The sequence below is a fragment of the Hippoglossus stenolepis genome, chromosome 4, assembly GCF_022539355.2.
Source record: "Hippoglossus stenolepis isolate QCI-W04-F060 chromosome 4, HSTE1.2, whole genome shotgun sequence".
NCBI lineage: Eukaryota > Metazoa > Chordata > Actinopteri > Pleuronectiformes > Pleuronectidae > Hippoglossus > Hippoglossus stenolepis.
The window spans coordinates 10,965,918-10,981,609 of record NC_061486.1 but is presented as its reverse complement, the minus strand read 5'-3'; the positions used below and the strand labels follow the sequence as shown (position 1 = coordinate 10,981,609).

At 39.7% G+C, this 15,692-nt stretch overlaps 2 protein-coding genes and 1 non-coding gene across 3 annotated transcripts; all 3 read left to right on the top strand.

Annotated features, from left to right (window-relative positions):
* The first annotated feature begins 454 nt into the window (after positions 1-454).
* LOC118106324 (zinc transporter 1) lies at positions 455-7,277 on the top strand. The gene is made up of 6 exons (XM_035154763.1): positions 455-788; positions 1,700-2,347; positions 4,373-4,672; positions 5,096-5,352; positions 6,063-6,250; positions 6,867-7,277. The coding sequence occupies exons 2-6, from the start codon at positions 1,708-1,710 to the stop codon at positions 7,150-7,152; spliced, it is 1,671 nt and encodes a 556-aa protein (XP_035010654.1). The 5' UTR covers positions 455-788; positions 1,700-1,707; the 3' UTR covers positions 7,153-7,277.
* A 1,214-nt stretch (positions 7,278-8,491) lies between these two features.
* On the top strand, positions 8,492-8,578 carry trnastop-uca. Its single transcript has one exon. It is a non-coding gene; the product is annotated as a tRNA-Sec (tRNA).
* A 635-nt stretch (positions 8,579-9,213) lies between these two features.
* Positions 9,214-12,235, top strand: mrpl28 (mitochondrial ribosomal protein L28). Its single transcript, XM_035154538.1, has 6 exons — positions 9,214-9,368; positions 10,052-10,359; positions 10,858-11,010; positions 11,097-11,231; positions 11,325-11,411; positions 11,775-12,235. Exons 2-6 carry the CDS (start codon positions 10,075-10,077, stop codon positions 11,868-11,870), a joined length of 756 nt encoding a protein of 251 aa, XP_035010429.1. The 5' UTR covers positions 9,214-9,368; positions 10,052-10,074; the 3' UTR covers positions 11,871-12,235.
* The last annotated feature ends 3,457 nt before the right edge of the window (positions 12,236-15,692 follow it).

The following is a 15,692-nucleotide window of genomic DNA, read 5'->3' as shown; positions in this document are numbered from 1 at the left end:
AGGGTCAGTATATTTATTATTTATTACTTTATGACATCTTGAAGCTGCATGTTTCTCTTCTTAGTCAGCTTTGTCCAGTAGAGGTAGAGGGATCTGGTGGAGGACAATATCAGAAGTTTATGATTTAGTTTTTAGGTTCTACAGAGGAAACAGAAGAAATGCCGAAATTCTTAAAAACATGAATTCACTGATATCCACACAAACTGCAAATATTCCAATGATTAAACATAACTGTGGGGATATTAGAGTATTTAACAGTGAACAGATCAAACTTGATGGTGGGCTTTTCTCCTACTGTGTAATTAGAAATGTCCAATAACTTTCATACAGTTTGGAACGACCGGGAACTCACGGCTCCGCTATTTATTTTATATGAGCTGGGGGTTTCTAGGAAAAGCAGGTAGAGCTCTGGAGGCTTCGAGGGTTAATAAAGCCGAGAGGGTCATACGTTATGATGTAATCCTGACAACACAATGGGGATTTAATTAGTGCAAATTAGCTTCACTCAATCTGCCGAGTGTACGGAGGGTGGGTGGGCTGTGTGATCCTCCGGTGAAGGCATTCGCTCCCACCGTGGAGCCGAGGGGGGAATGCAAACAGGGATAACTGAGGAGAGGATGTTTCCACCCACCCCCTCTCCAGCTCACATGACTGCGATTAGAGCAGAGGAGGAGTGTGGTGGGAGAGATGGAGAACAAGGTGACATTTTTCAGATTTCGCCGCAGAGATCACATCCAAGGGCCTCACTTGCTTTTGAATTCTGGCCGAGGGTCGTCCGCTCTCCTGGGGTAACTACACTTTAGGAAAGGAAACGTAGACTGTGTACATTTGTCTAAATACTTTGTTGTGTGTTACATGTACTTGTTGTTTTTTATCCTGACTTACACTTAGCGGGAAGAAGTATTTCGATTTTTTACTTAAAGTAACTCCACTGTGCATTCATAATATTACTCATATAAAAGTACCAAATTATTTGCATCGTGATATACTTAAAGTACCAAAAGTAGCCATCAAGCAGAATTATCAGTGTTTAGAATAATGTCTATCATAATAATTATTGAAATGTAAATATCATTAATCTGGAAGATTTAGGTAAAATTTTAAACTATTTTATGTTCTGCTGAATTTTTCTAAAAATGTACATTTCTTATCTAAACCTAATATGTAATATAAAATAATGATGTTTTTGTTGATTATAGATTGTGTTATGTTCATAAAATAAATGAATTGTTGTGGGCTAGAGGTTTGGTAACAGAAAACAGAAACCTTCAAGTAAAATACAAGCAACCTCATAATTGTACAATTGGAATTTTAAATGAACGTTAAGATCAGTGGTGGAAAATACACAATTTTCATTCAAATGTACACTGTAAAATGTAATAGGTTGACATTTTCTAAAGGTAACATCACATACAGATTACACACGTCCTGATACACAAATATGCAGCACGTGGCATGAGTTGAAAATAAATAGCTTTATTAACTAATCTCACTTATTAACACATTTTAACTTGTTTATTTAATTCCGACACCAGTTCAGTCATGCTAACTGCTAGAGTTGTCCATCAATAATGGTGTGTGGTTTTTTTGGCCCATGTCCCATCCATTAACATGGAGGAGGTGGATTTGTGACCTACACTGCAGCCAGCTTTGTCATGTCGCCCATCTTCATTTACATTCTATGGTCTTATACTCTCAGTTGCAGGTATGAGGACACTCCACTGGTGCATGCTGGGAGTTGCCATCCTGCTGCTGGGGATCGAGGTCATCATGAGTCAGCTGTGCAAGTCCATCATCACCCTGGTGGACGCTTTCCACACGTTCTTTATCCTCATGCACATGGTTCTTCATCCTCAAACTGCTCCCTCCTCTGTGGACTCCCTGGCGTCTCCACAGGCCTCCTCCTCAGAAACACCTTCTCCCCCCCTGCCTGCAGAATCATCCACTGAATCTCTACATGGCGCCTGTGGGTCATCCAATGCCAGTGCTCAGCCTAACCATGAAGCAGCTCCCCAGTTTAACTCCAATCAACCCTGCTCGCCCACAATCTCTCCTCCAGCTCTCGACTGCAGCGTCTCCTTCGCCGACAGCAGGTTCCAGCCTGTGGGGGATTTCCTGTCCAGTCTCCTCCTGGCTTTACTGAGTATCTCATACTCACTGAAAATCCTCAGTTTTACCATTGATCCACACCCAGCGCAGAACCTCCAGCTGGTTGTGGTGGTCGCAGCTCTCAGTCTGCTCTATAAGATCCTGGTGCTCAGTGTGAACTGGGTTAAACTGCAGGAGGAGCGGGCCGGAGCCACCAGGCACCCAGAGGCCGAATCTCAATTTGAAGTGAACCACAAAGGTAACATCACCTACAGATTAGTACCTACTTTTTATTTTCATTGTACAATACCAATTTTGCTTAGACATGTGTAACTGTGCAAAGAAACCTCTAACTTGGTGCATGATTAGAATTATTAAGGTATAGACCTGTCACGATAACACATTTTGTTGGAAGATCTATTGTCCCAGAAGTGATTGGGATTAATGATTTGACAATTATATTATTGTCAACATTTTCGTTTTCATACCACTGATATAATGACATAATCATGCAAGTACAACCTTTCCAAGAATAAGTAACTTCATTCTTAAGAATATTCAGTCGGACATTTGAATTAGATTTTAAAATATTAAAATATCCTTGATCCTTGACAAAACAAATCAAATAAAACTCCCTGGCTCTGTTAACAAAGATGAATATAAAACATTGGCCACAGGAAATATGTAACCAGCTGATTAAACAGGATGAGGTGGTTATGATGAGCTTTTAGCTTTGTGTTGTATTTGGTAAATATTCTCTGACACGGTACAAACCAACCGCTGCTTCTGCTCTGATCCTGAAACAGCGGCGAGAATAATTTTTCACGGCCCGTCATGGAAACTCTGGGGTTGATGATGCTTCCAACGCACGACAGATGCAAAAATGAAATAACAAAAAGAAAACAAATATCTCACGGTGAAAAGGCGAAGCCACACACGTAGAAGACACCGACGAGATGTTAAGAGAGTTTGTGGTGATAAGAGCTGACGACCTTTACAGCGTAGACATCAGATGGACGACATGTCTCTACTTTCCCCCACCATCCAAAAGTGAAGCCAAAATATCAGTATAATAACAGTATATACAACAACCACAGCATGCAGTAGCGATCGGGGGATGGAACCACAGAAGTGCTGTTCTACCGATTACACACACTTGACCAATCACAAGTCAGTCTCAGCTGTCAATCGTGACCTTTCACTCCATTTTTATAGCATCAAATAAATAATTAAAAACAAACTAATCATAGAAATTACCACTTGAAAATACATCGCTGTTATAAGAGTACTTTGACTTTTTAATTTGGTCCATGTCCCATCCACAAACGGAGGAGGCGGGATATATAACTTGTATATAACTTGTATTGTGGCCAGTGGTGTAATACACAGGTATACGACCTGTACCCACTTATTTTTCAAAAAGCATAGCATCTACCTACTTCTAAATCCACCAAGGACAGCCACACCCACCTTTTCTCTGCCTCTGATTGGTTAGTTAGGATACGAATATCATAGTAAGCCAATCCAAGGCCGAGTAGGTCAGGGCATATCTGGGTTTGTCTTCCTGGTAAAAAACATCACCTGACCTCCTGATTAACCAAGCTCATGAAAAAACGCAAATTATACAACAATTTAAAGTGAAGACGTCAACCAAGGTGAGAACGTTTTAATTGCAAGCAACGTTCAGGGAATTCATTTGTTTATTAATATTTGTAATATTTGCTAACTGTAATATTTATACAGTAATATTTGCTAACTGCCCCATGACTAATAATGTTCATTTGATAGTTGTGGCAGATTCTGGCTGATGCAAATCAACCGATCCATGTGAGAGTTGAACGAAGTTCTGGCCCATAGACGACGTTGTTGACTCAAAATGCATCATGTAGTTGCAGAGTTGTCTCAAATGTCACTGTTTATAACACACAATGTTTATCGTTTGCTGTGGATTGAGACGCTTTGGTTAAACTTTAGGGAGCAGTCATCTTTATACACAGTCTATCTATGGTTTAGGCTAAAAAACACACATGACAATGGTGTTGATCCTGAAGCCAGATGTTTACAACTGGAATGGGAACATGTGATAATAGATGATCAGTCTAATCAGAGATATTCTTAACTTGTTGTGATTTCACCGACACTGAAATCACGATGACTGGAGTTGACTGGAGTTTGTAGTGGGTCAGTGTGAAGGCTTTTCTTTAAAGCAGCTTCTTACTGTGTATCCAGCTGTAAGGTGCATCAAACATGTTTGTTTTTCATTCCTCTTGTTTGATTCCCACAGTCTTGGCTGCAGAAGAATCCAAAGGCCTGGCTGTGCCGGGGCGAGTCCTGGATGATGTTGTCAAAGTCCAGTCTGCTGCGGACGACTCGCTCTGCAATGGGGCGCTTGTCCTCTGTAACCCAGGAGCCTCCAGCGTCCCTGAAGCAGACTCTCAAACCCCACAGCCAGAAGTCCACCTGCATGCAGCAGCTCCACTGGACAGTGAGAGTGGTTCTGCAGATCTGAAGGCTTGCAAGGTTGAGAGTCTTTCAAAAGACATCACAGAGATGTCTAAAGACAATAACAGCGTGGGACATCTTGGTGAGAGTTTAGCTTCTTGTTCTGTCACCTTTGACATCTTAGAATTGATTGAATTGATTCATTTTTCGTCAAAATAAATACAAAACCATCTTCAGACATGAACTTTCACATATTTCACAATATCCAGACATTTTTCTGGCAGGAAAAGTTCCAGAAAATATCTGGAACAACTGATTCAGACTTTTGCGTGCTCACAGACAGCCCTCATAGATATGAATATCAAACATACCTTATTAATATTATAAAGTGGCTCTGGTACATAAATTATCTGTAGTACATCAGAGCACAATGTGGAAAATACTGATTCAACTTGTTTCCAGAAAATCACGTGAAATATCTTGTCTTTTGTTTTTGATAATTTTTAAGCTCTGATTGTGTAAATATATTAATGAAAGCTATCTTTCATATTTTTTTCCATTTCAGATGTTCCAGTCTGGAAGTCTTCACATCCCAGTGAGAGCTCCGCACCGAGCAGCCAGCGGCCGCTCTGCCGGCTGTCGCCCCTCCTGGTCGTTCGGGGCCTTTTCTCTCCCCTCCTGGCTCTGATCGACAGCGTGCTGGTGCTGCTGCTCACCCCACAGTGCCTGCACGGCTCCGGAGCCTGCGGCCTCCTGCCTTACCTGGATCCTGTTCTCTCCCTGCTGGCTGTGGGCATTCTGATCGCCACAGCCATGCCCCAGGTCAGCCTCTGTGTTTATGTCATAGTATTTAGTTCAAATGATGATGAAGCTCCTGTCCAGACCAAGTTAGTAAGTTCAACCCACTAATTCTAAGCCATCTAGAAAATTCCAGTTGTGGAATATTTGGAAACGCTTCAGATGGCAGTTTAAACTACTTAGTACTTCATTATTGCAGGGTTTTAATACCATTATTAATGTTTTACAAGGCAGGAAGATTAGGTTGGCAATGTTGATATTTATTTGTAATGTGCTCTCTTTTCAGAATTGTGATATATTTACAAATGTGAGAAGTTTTTAAAGACACAGTAACTTAAATATTCATACAATCGTAATATTTTGAAGGTGTTTCTTGACATTATTGTCGTTGCTGGGCAATCAAACGTCTGAGTTACAGTGGGACGGGGGGGTGCGCCTTTACATCCATTACTACAAACTACTATAAAGTTATGTTTCAGTTTTTAAAATGATGATGAAAGTTAAGTGTTCAATTGTTTAACCCCTTCTCATGTAATTATAGTAAATAAATTAAATGCTGCTTATGATGCACAGTTGCAATCGCCACCAGGCATTTACACAAAGGACCATCTCCATATAGTACATGGCTACTCTCAGCACATTGCAACAGCTTTTATAATACCTGTGGCGCTTTGAGCAGCTGGGAGAACAAGACTCATGGCTGCCCATACTTCACTGACCCATCTTGCCTCCAGGTGCACAGGTACGGGCTGTTGCTGCTGCAGGCCCCACCTCCACACCTTTGTGTGTCTGATCTTGGAGAAAGGATTGCAGGCGTCCACGGAGTGCAGGCTGTGCACGACCTCCACGTCTGGCAGTTAAACGAATCCTTCACAGTGGCCTCTGTCCACGTGCGGTGCCATGCCGGGTTTCCAGCGCACAGGTGAACGGGAAAAGTTTCACAATCAATATGTTTTTTAGATTTGGGGGATTTCAAGAGACCTTAGAAGATACATCAAAGCTATTCATGTTTGTTTGTTGTCCACCTGGCTGTTTTTTTCTGGAGGCCACTGAAGCAAGGTTTGAGCAACTGTCATTTTTGGACTCACCCTAAACCCTTTTCATATTACCTTCACTTTAGAATGACAGATTTTACTTGTCATCAATAGACACTTGATCATTTTAACAAAGAATCATTTTCTTGTTATTTCATAAACCTCTGATCTCATGACAACAAGAAAAACAACAAACTCACTACAGCATGTTCAAAGACATGGTGGCCTTTAAGCTGTAAAATGTACATTGGTGGATTTGATCAAGTTGTAGAGACCAGAAGCGTCATCATCCATCAGTCCTTTATCATGTGTGACCATTTATCCTGTGTACTGTCACAGCTGGTCCCAGCTCCCACTGGGTGACAGTTGAAACCCAGACAGGTTTATCCCAGGGCTGACAAACGCAGACAGATAATCACACTCATATTGACTATTATTTTGCAGCTTTTGGGGGAGATGACTCACGGTGTATTGGTTAACGCAGAATCCTTCACATTTCCCCAGGTGTGCTGATCTGATGTTGGCCGTCACCAAGGTGCTGCAGAGTGTGGGAGTGAGCTGCTGCACGGTGCAGCCTGAGTTTGCTTCATGCTCTGCAGGAGGTGAAGGGAGCGCCCCCTCCCTGCCTCCGCCCCCTCCCTGCAGCCTGGCCTGTGGAAAGGCCTGTTCTAAGAACATGTGCTGCTCTCTCCTGGAAGAGGAGACCAGCAGTGCGCTGGCGCCACCAGCTGGAGGAACGAAGGAAGAGCCTCAGACACTCGTCATAGAGAACACCTTCAACTCGTATTAGTTTCAACCTAAGAGAGAGTGAAAAAAAACCACTGCCAGCTAATTCAAAATGTTAAAATGTATGATGTTGTTTTTATTACATTAACATGGTGCTAAACCAAAGATTTATATCATATCAAGTGAAATTGTGTTAAAATAGAGTAATACGTTCCCTCATTTGTAACTTGAACGTTTGTGTTCTCTTGTACGGAAATAAAATGAATGATACTAAAGTGTTTCTTTTCATTATAAAACCATAGAGATATTTTTGAACCCACAAAGCAAAACTGAAATGTCATAGCAAAAAGAAAGTAGAATAAATGCATATGGATAAGTTGTTCAATATACACCCAGTTATTTTAATGATATGAAGACTTATAAACTATCATGTAATCTAATTTACCAATAGTATATAACATTAGAGCAGAAATGAGGAGTCAGTTTAATAGTTATTCAATTTAACAGAAAATGTCAAACTATATTTACAGCTTATTAGTTGAGAAATTTTCTTTCATGTGAAAAACATTTCACATTTCCAGCTTCCTAAAAGGAGGCGAATCTGCTTTTCCTTCTTTTAAATTATAACGAACTGAATAACTTTGAGGTTTTGACTATGGATTTGACCAAAAACAGAGGAAAAGGTTTAAAGTTATTTGTGATGTTTTACAAACTAATCAATCGATGAATGAATTGAGACGATATTGGCCAGATAAATTCACAACGAAGTAATAGTTCAAATATTCATATTTGTCAAACCTCAACTACACCTGCATCAAATTAATGCACAGTAATAATCTAATGGTACAATTGACATGTTCTGTAGTGAGTACTTTCACTATTGAAAGTTTAAGTACATTTATCTGATCATGTTTTATATTTCTAGGTGGTAACATTTTCATATTTTTACAGTGTGGAATTAGCACTTCCACTGTTGATGTAGATAGTACCTGCACCATTGACTGTAAACAAAAACAATAATGATGGATCAGTGCGAACAATAAACTCCATTACTAATACTAAACCATGCAACTATGGAAACGTGTTTGATTATAATCTGACTATATCTCCTACCTGAGGTGAGGCGGCCATGCTCCTCCTTATTTCCCCCCATACAGCCAATCACACAGCGTCTGCTTTGAATAAAACTACACAGTCCGACATGTCTGTGCTTATTTTGTGTATATTTGACACACAGATTGTTTCAGCCAGCCACTTACCAGCCGGCCAGTGGATAAAAACTGTGTAAATAATCTTTATTTGATAAATACAAACTAATGGTGGTCGTCGTTGTTGACACCGTAGGTTAAACAAGTGTTGCTTTTTTCAACCTATTTATATTGCCCGTGGAGCTTATTGTAAGTGCCCGGATGAGCCTCGGTGGTCCGGGGTGCAGGCTTCAAACCTGTAGCTGCTTAGCGGCAGAGTGGTTCAATTCCACCTTTCGGGCGGTGGAGCCACACAAGTGGATTAGGTTAGATTCGTGTTTCTCTTCTTTTGACTAAAACTCTCCGGATTCATACGAACGAGAGGACTCCACTTCCTGTCTACGCTGCCTTAGCCTTTCACAATAAAACATCCCATCGTCACATCTAAAATTTGATCAGAATTCCTTTCCAGGAAAGTCAGCCCGGATATGTCTAAATGTCTTATACTGATGAAATTAGTTGTTTTGCGGTGATATTGGGATTAATAATAAATGTACACTGGTTATTTCTGTTACTTTTCTTTTTTTTTGTTGTTGTCAAGTATTTCTACTTGGACAGAAATTAAAATGTTGCTTTTAGCTAGTAGAATCAAAATAATCAATGCATGAAATCTTAATAATATCCAAAGACAAGAAGAAGAAATGTATAAACTTTGAGTGGTGAAGTGGTTTTTTTTATGTTGTCAGAAAATAACTGTGTTGTATTGTGCTGTTTTTTTATATATATATAAATTCAACTCGTAGTTATTAACACAATTGTGTGTAAAATAAATACAAATAAAATACAATAAATAAAATTTGATCGGCCTGCGAATCTACATCCGGAAATCCCGGAAGTACAAGAAAAGCTTGATTGACAACAGCGTAAGCCAATCAACTGTGACAATATCCGGTCTGACATCCAATCACGTCCCTCGTTGTTGAAGACGTGCCCATCAGTGAGGACCGGAACACTCATGTTGTGTCCTTGTGAGATAACGAGGAATAAAAACGTGTTTTGTGTTTAGTGTATGTTTCTGTTTTCTCATCACCAGGTAAGACTGACTTTCTGAATTATTCCCTAATGTTGGATCATACTCGCGGAGACATTGTTTGGTTAAATAGACTCAGTCACATCTGTGTTGGTGGCCTGTGCCCGTTAGCATCTTGCTAACATGGAAGTTGCTCTCCTGTGAGTTTCTTTGAATTATTATTATAAATACTATTAAGACAAAGCAACCACCAGAGAGACTAATAATCTGCAGCTTAATGGTTTGTTTCAAAGTTGTGCCTCAACACAGACAGAATACAGGTTTCACAAATACTGTTAAAACTAATATTCAGATGCTTTTAACAACCTTTGCACCATCCCAGGTAAAATAGTCCACATTTGAAAAGTTTAAGGTATTTTTTCTTTATCTAAGATAGTGACCAGAAGTATTGCTTTGCACATGAGCTTATTAAAATGAGAATTCATATAAGCACAATTATCTTGTCTAGTGTATGAAGTTTGGTAAAGTAAACAAAGGTCTGAATTAAGTTTCCGTGGTTGTTGCCTGCTTTTCCATTAACAGACAATGTTTTAATTCATTTAAAATTGATCTGGAGCAAAGTTTTGATCTGTAGAAACTTTTTATTTTAGTTTTTGCATCGCCTACATTTGGCCAGCACCTGATTACAGTTTACTACACCTACTAAGTGACTATACGTTTCATCCTCTCGTTCTTGTGTCTTCCAGGTTTTACTTTAAAAGAGCCCATCATGCCTCTTCACAAATACCCTCCCAAAATGTGGGAAGCTCTGAAAATGACGCAGGGCATCTATGCTCGTCTCCCTAAACACTACCTGAAGTCCCTGGAGAAGAAGGAGCCCACCCCTGTCCACTGGAGACCGCTGGGAGTTCAGTACCGAGCCAACCCAGTCACTGGGCACAAGGAACGGGTGCAGGACGTCCCGATCCCCATCTACTACCCCCCAGAAGCCCAGGACGGCCTGTGGGGAGGGGAGGGCTGGATAAGTGGTTTCAGATACGCCAACAATGACAAAGTGAGATGTGATGCTTTTCTTTGTCATATATAATAGTTCACTGAATTTCTGACTTCTGTTGGTAAATGATAACTGTAATATAACATTTTATTTTCCTATTTTTAGACTATTTATAGAGCAAAAGATTAATCAACTAATCAAGAAAATAATCTGCAGTTCATTCAACATTAACATTAATAGTTAGTCTTAATTTTAAGTTTTAATAATAATATTGTTTCAATATTTGAACCAAAATGACTGAGCATTGTAATATTTTTTCAATTTAAAACTTTATTGCTACTTATATCTCCAAAGAAATACGTTCTCAAAATTAATCTTTATTTAATTATTCTATTTTTTTTATATCAGTTACAAATTACAGTTATCTGGATCGAAAACGAGAAGTGAGAAGAATTTATCTTTTATTTCCTGCACAAAGCTGCAGTTATTTGACACATGAAGCTGCAGACATTAAACCATCACACTGAATTTACTTCTCTGAATCATCTCTTCCTGTAGATGTCCAATCGTCTGAAGAAAACCTGGAAACCACAGCTGTTCAAAAGAGAGTTGTACAGCGAAATCCTGGATCACACATTCACCATCACCGTCACACCTCGCACTCTAAACCTCATAGATGCTGTCTATGGCCTGGACTTTTATATTCTCAGAGTAAGAGAACAGTACCTCTGAATAAAAGAATATGTCATATTTTTTGTCGAGCTTTTTATGTGACTCCTATGTCTGTCTCCTTTTAGACACCAAAGGAAGACCTGAACTCCAAAGTAGGAATGGACCTGAAGAGAGCAATGTTGCTTCGCCTGGTGCGCAGAAACACAGAGCTTTACCCCAATGACCCTGTCAAAAGAGAGAAGGTTTACAGTAAATACAAGGTCAGTCGGATGTGTTTTAATCCACTTGTGTGTGGTTTATGGCACAGAGGTAACAATTAACCTTTACGTTGTTATGTAATTCTGTCTGAGCAGCAGTTTGAGATGCCAGAGGAGGAGGTGGAGTGGGTGGGTCTGAGTCTGGAGGAGGCTGTGGAGAAACAGAGGCAGCTGGATCACAAGGTAACAAAGTCTTGAAACAGAAATGCCTCAATCTCACGTCAGCATCTAGAATCAAAGCAGCTGAGCTAATGCTTTGCTGTGGCAGTGCACAATATTTATATGAAATAAATAGAAAGAAAAAGTAGTGGAGCAAAAATCATTTATCAGAGACAAACAGTATTTGACTACATTTCTGACTCTTCCAATTCCCTTGTCTGACCGTCTTTTCTCCTTGATAAATTACTTCTTTATCCCACTGTAATCAGACCACTAAAGAATGCTTGAAAAAGTCACAATAGGCTGAAATGCTTACATTTTTTGAAATAATAACATTTACATTATAAATGGTTCTGACCCCATTTTGTTCTGACTCTTGTCGTCAAGGAGCCCGAGCCTCTTTTTAAGGCCTGTGTGGACGAGCTGGTGGAGAAGCTGCGCCTCCAACATCTCTCAGAGCCACTCGTCATAGAGAAGAAGTGACGACCGCAACCGTCTGACCAGGACAGAAGCAGCTTTTCAGACTGAATCAATTAAGCAGGTTGTACTGTCAAGCTTCACGAGATGGCAGCGGGATTTTGAGTCGCATGGTTATTCCTTCCGAGTGGAGACCTGGACGACTTCCTGCAGTTTCCGTTCGGAGCAACTCAAAGGATGCAGCCACCTTGGACTAAAGCTTATTTATTGTTTCAGTTCTCCGTTTCCACTTGTGTATATAGGACCCATAAGTGAGACATTCAGGAGTAAAGAGAACAGCCACAATCAGTGTAAATCCTCCCGGACCAGCTGAGATAAAGAGCCTTGTATGGTATATGGAAAAAATAAATATAATCCCTGTTTTCTTAAAACTTGTTTCCGCTCATCTGTTCTCCAATAATTGTTCGAACACTTCACTGATTATTAGGGCCCGAGCACCGAACGGTGGGAGGCCCTATTGAAATTGTAAGGATTTTTCTTATTATTATTATTTGCCTTTTGGGGCTTTTTCAGGGCCTAGACATGCTAAAAAAATGATGAAACTTTGCAGGAAGTAAAAAGCCCAAAAAAGTAATTGTATTCTGGAGTAATTTGAAATGGGCGTGGCAAAATGGCTCAACAGCGCCACCTACGGAAAACCCCCTCAGTTAGCTTTCACCGATCCTAACGAAAATGAGGACAGTGGTGTATCATGACCAGATGCACAAACAAGTCTCTCAGTGCATTATGAAAGACGCAACAGGAAGCCCGCCATTTTGCATTTAGTGGCCATTTTGGCCATATTCCACATTTTTACTTCGCCAAAGGACACGATGTTGTCATAACTCCAGTGTGCATAGTCCTATCACTACCAAACTTCTGTCACATGATTAGAGTCCAAGCCTGAACAGCTCTATGTGTCAATATGTCCTCAGTGTCATAGCGCCACCTACTGATTCGCCATGAAACAGGAAGTACTTTGTAAATCCCCTCTGCATTATCCAACCGGCTCCGAACTACTGACCTATGATCACAATCCTGACCTGAACACATCAATATATTAATATTAGTTCAGGGTCATAGCGCCACCTACTGATCAGTGTGAAAATTAAGTTGTAACATTGTTCAATTGACACAAAATTGCTCACGCTACATCAGAGCCCCTACTTGAACAGTAAGTAATAATAGTGATGGCGCCACCTACTGGCAACAGGAAGTAAGCTTTGTTTTACAACTATCATTTGATTTACATACAATTTTCACAGTGTGATGTGCTATTGATAGCGTGGACCGTAATGAGCAATTAGCAGGCAAGGATTGACAACAGGTGACGGACGCAGGAAGTGAAGCGTTTGTCCTTGCCGCAGTGCGCAAAACGCATGTAACGCGGAGACGTGCGCTTGGTCATTGATGTCACACTTGTTTGGTTTTAAATAAACTGTAAAAAGATAAATAAATGGATAAAATAAAAATGAATTTATGATTAAATACATTGCAACATGAAGTCATGAAGTCTCAGAAGGATCTGGGGCCCTGGGACATTTCTTCACTCGGCCTGAAGTTTATTGTACTAAAGCAGGGATTCCAAAACCTTTGAGTCCTTGATGCCCAAAATAACCGAGTCAGAGATATGTGACCCCCATTATCCCAAAGGATATTTTAGCTGAGCTTGTTCACAAAAAATCTCCCATGTGCAATGTTTCCTGTGGTGCTGTAAACTGACCTGCTGCAACTGATGCTGTCACTCATCTGTCATAATCACCATGCATGGTTATTTACATGGTTTTATTCTAACAAGTACTTTTTTTAGCTTTTGGAACTATGGCTAAAATATGATATTGAGAATTGCATCTAAATTGTATTTGATGTCTGTAAATCACCTTGTTAAAGGTCATACTTCTTCTAACCTGTTAAAGGCCTCGTCCAGATCTTCACAGTCACAGCAGCATCCGTACTGGTAGATATCACACTCGCAGCAGCACATGGGATCATCTGGCTCCAGAGGCTTTAACTTCTCCCATTTCATTATGGCTTCCTGAAGTTCACAGGGCAACTTCGTTCTCTGGAGCGATGCACAAATGAACTACAGCATTAAAACAAACTATTAGTGCAGGGAACATATCTATGGAAATGTACTGACAGAATCTGTAACACAAAAACACACACACACGATCTATAACTTTGAAAAAAGCACATATATACATACATATCAATATATAGGAGCAATTATCGTAATTATAGTATTAGTATTATTGCCTGAGGTGAGATGTAACCAAAAAAATAGTTTGATATTTTGGCTAATGGACTTATTCAATTGAAGTTCGCAAGGCTAATATGAAGCTGGGGCAAGCAGCTCGTTAGCTTAGCATAAAGACTGGAAACAAAGCTAACCCATCTGTCCAACGCTAATAAAAATCTGCCACCCAGCCCATCTGAAGCTCATGAATTAGTATGTTATATCTTGTATGATCTATAGATTTAAATATGTTTTACACAAGGGTTTTACTCTGAAAATCTGTGTTGGGTCAGTGTCTCCATTCTAAATGCTAAGCTATTCCCCTGGATAATGTGACATTTAACAGACAAATGTTTAATTTGTAAGTAATATTTTGACAGCAATAATTATATCATAATATATACAGTATACACAAGACAATGACAAGAGCATTTCCATGCATGAGTACTTAAAAGTGTGCTTACAGTATTTACTTGTAATAGAGTACTTTTACAATAGCACATTGTAAATAGTACAAGCTGAATATGTTTTACCACCGTAGTGAGGCTGTGAAGTAAGGTCTTTTTCTGTGATTTCCACCAGATGGCGCTAAAGTGATTAAAAGGAAAACTGTAAAAAATTATTTGACAGATAAGATGATGGAGTCAGCTGCGTTAACATTAAAATCAAGTAATAACAAAATAACTTAAAATTAATGAGACACAAATTTTAAGCCACGAGAAGCCATGTGTTGACTTCCAAAAGGCTGTTGAATGTGTAACATCTCCACAAGCTTTGAAAACAATGTTAATTCCTCTTAGGGACGATGAATAGAACAACAATCAAAACAAACAGTGGTGAAATAAAATCATGCTTCTGCCCTAATGCGGCAAAGATCCTCACATGCTGTTGGAGTCAATGAGTAGTGGAAAGAAAGGAGCGCCTGGTTTCACTTTCATCACTTCCTATCTGATCACTGTCAGTTGTATTGGTGTTTTGCCATTGTGGTTACATAGGGCTATTCTGGTTCACTGTGGAGCCCTCGCTGGGCCGGGGACTCCCGTGGGTGTTGTAATTTTGCAACAGAGAAGAAATGATTCCAAGCAACTGTGAAGAGAAAAAGTCACACCTTACACCACAGGTTGGAATTACCCTTTAGTTGGTTCACATGTTCCATGTTGTCCAAATTTAAAAAACGAATCTTTTCGTGTTTTGGCAAAAGAACATTTGACTGATTCAACTTCGCTCCACTGAGCTAATTGAGGGATAAAAGTTAATGATAATCAGGCTCATTTTTAAAGTAAAATCAGGTCATAACAATAAGATAAGATACGAAAAGGTAAGATAAAATATGATATGAAATAATAAGACACGATACGATATGATATGAAATGATATGATAAGATATGATACGCCTTTATTAGTCCCACAATGGGGACATTTTCTTCAGCAAAGAAGACAGTCAGTCAAAGTAATAAATAAAGAAGCATGCTAAATAAACACAAGGAAATAAAAATAAAGGTATGAAATCCGATTAATTCATGTGAAATCTCCATCCACCACTTTGAATAGTGTGTGAGCTTTGTCTGTCACATTTCAAAATTATTTGTGATTTCAGGGGGGGGGGGGTAAAG